This window comes from Sprattus sprattus, assembly GCF_963457725.1.
Source record: "Sprattus sprattus genome assembly, chromosome: 8".
NCBI lineage: Eukaryota > Metazoa > Chordata > Actinopteri > Clupeiformes > Clupeidae > Sprattus > Sprattus sprattus.
The window spans coordinates 31,670,370-31,672,869 of NC_137927.1; the positions used below are offsets into that span (position 1 = coordinate 31,670,370).

The window sequence follows — 2,500 nt, forward strand, 5'->3', positions numbered from 1 at the left end:
TGTAAGAAGAATGTGTGTACTGAGGTAGAAAATGATCCAGAGATCACTCACATGCTTTGGAGTAGTTCCTGACCACTTCTACGGTGTCTGAGGCGCCACAGACCTGACGAAGACTTGGAACAGACAACGCTGGAGGAGAAAAACGATGAGAGAGAGTGAACGAGAGGAAGCAAAAGAGGTAGACTGTGAGGGTGAGAGGGTGTGTGTGTGTGTGTGTGTGTGTGAGAGAGAGAAATAAAGAGTGAGAGAGAGAGAGAGAGAGAGAGAGAGAGAGAGAGAAGCATTCATCTAATTTTGCAGCTCTGTCAAGTTTATTTTATCTTGACTTGACTCAGGACCGTTGGTGCCCGGGCAAAGGGATTATTGCCAGTCTGTGGCTAGGCTGGCTGGGGCAGACACGTGTATTGGGGGATGTAAGACTATCGCCACAGCCATTATATGGCTGTTTTTTTTTATTTCAGATAGCAATAGCCTGCTACGGATACCACCACCTACTCACCAGATGATGTAATTTGTATTGATCCAGGTTACAGAGTGATGTGAAAGGCTTACAGACAGCCGGGATTTTCAGGCTATCCCACTGCTCTGTGTGTGTGTCATTCCGATTCAGACACATCAAACTCCCATGTCATAACAGGACATTATTGCTGCTACCTCTGCTAAAATAAGAACTCTAGTGAGTTTGAAGCACTGTGGGGGGAGGACAGGACATTCCCTCGCGGGGACAACACGGAGATGCATCTGGTCAGTTATGTAACATATTTGGGGCAAGTTTTAGAGATACTCGGTTGAAGGTCGAAACAGGCTCTGAATATCAACACTCCGCCAGAGCACGAACCATGTAAACACACAGAGGAGTGTTTTATAACACAAACCCCTTTACACCCTTAGGCAGACGTCTAATGCCATCTCTGTCACACAATCTGTAACCATAAAATCATTAGCAGCCTAAAGCCTGACTTCAACCAGCGCAAAGTGTACTGTCTACATTGAAATTACCCACAGGAATCGCATTGGCCTATAAATGCAAAAACAGCCAGAGGCGAAGCGATATTTCAAAAAGTGAAGTTTAGGGCATATCTCTGATGGAAGCCGTTGGATTAACTAGGTGCTCCCTTGAGGCAGGTGGTGGGCACTCTTTTGGCGCCAGCATCCACTCTCCTCATCAATCTCTGACTAGAGCTAGGTGTGTGTGTGTGTGTGTGTGTGTGTGTGTGTGTGTGTGTGTGTGTGTGTGTGTGTGTGTGTGTGTGTGTGTGTGTGTGTCTCTGTCCAAGTGAGTTTGATAGCTAGATTTTGGCCTCTTTTACCTTTGTCATTAATCGCACGGCCTCCATTATAAACAAATGAATGGCCTTAACCTGCTAATTACTGTTATTAATGGCAAAGCTAGCTGCACTGTGCCGAAAGGATCATATCACAAACCTTTTTTTAGAGTGAAATGGACGTAGCCTGAACAAAAATGTGTACTCTCTGACAAAATAGGGGTGACACATGGTGAACTCAGACTGCTTAAGGCAGTCGAAGATGCACTTTTACACTTCAAATCAGAGAGAGAGAGGAGAGACTGAGCAATATCAACAGTTCAGTTTACCCTATCAGGGCTATAAAACATATAGCCTACATTTGTTGCATCGTATTCACACTGTGGAAGTGAATATTTCTACTTACCCGCCAGTAAACAGATTGAAAATATCCCCATGCGATTTGTAAGTGTTGTCCTTCAGATTTCACCGCCAAAGTCTTACGATAAGCAAATTATCCTGCATCCCGTAATTGGGAAATTACACCTCCCGACGTGAAATGAATGATCGGGCATTCCAGTTTACATACAATGATTCATGCTTCCGGTATTACCCTGTGAATTCTTCGGCCGTCCAAAATCTCTCGGATCGTTTACGATAGCAGAGCGAGGACATAACGCGCCCGCCTAAATGAAGGCGCATCTCCGCACGTTTGGGTTCGCGAGGAGTTATCCCTGATGCCGTATCCCTGATGCCCACTCAGGACCGCCGTTAATAAACGCAATATGCAGCTTTCGGAAGAAGGGAGGGAGAGAGACATAACATCTGCTTCACTGCGGACGTCTCAGACATTGTTCGCAGGCATGCAGTTAACTGTGTGGCAGTTTTAATGCCATCATAGACGCAGTTTTAATGCCATCATATTTCATTCAGATGGCATGCGGTCAGGTGGTGAACTGCCAGCAGCACAGACGAATGTTTGCAAACACAGGGATCCGTTTCATGTCCCATGGATCCTCGTTGCCCTGCTCTCTGTAGAGATTGTAGGAATAACAGAATTCCCAAATCTTCCTAAATTTCCCTCGGGATTAATACAGTATCCATCTATCTATCTATCTATCTATCTATCTATCTAGAATAACCTTGTCTAATAGAGAGAAACAATGTGTAAGACAACACCATTCTTCACTTGAACCCAGTTTTTGGTATCCTCCTATCTATCTATCTATCTATCTATCTGTCTATCTATCTATCTA

General features: G+C 44.7%; 1 protein-coding gene across 1 annotated transcript in view; it reads right to left on the bottom strand.

The window, feature by feature from the left end:
- Window positions 1-1,702, bottom strand: part of bean1 (brain expressed, associated with NEDD4, 1) — a gene marked incomplete at both ends in the record, with an annotated part of 68,246 nt that extends 66,544 nt beyond the window's left edge. The window contains 2 exon segments of the mRNA XM_080844035.1: window positions 52-129; window positions 1,672-1,702. Coding sequence (XP_080700161.1) covers window positions 52-129; window positions 1,672-1,702 — 109 coding nt within the window.
- Window positions 1,703-2,500: the final 798 nt, after the last annotated feature.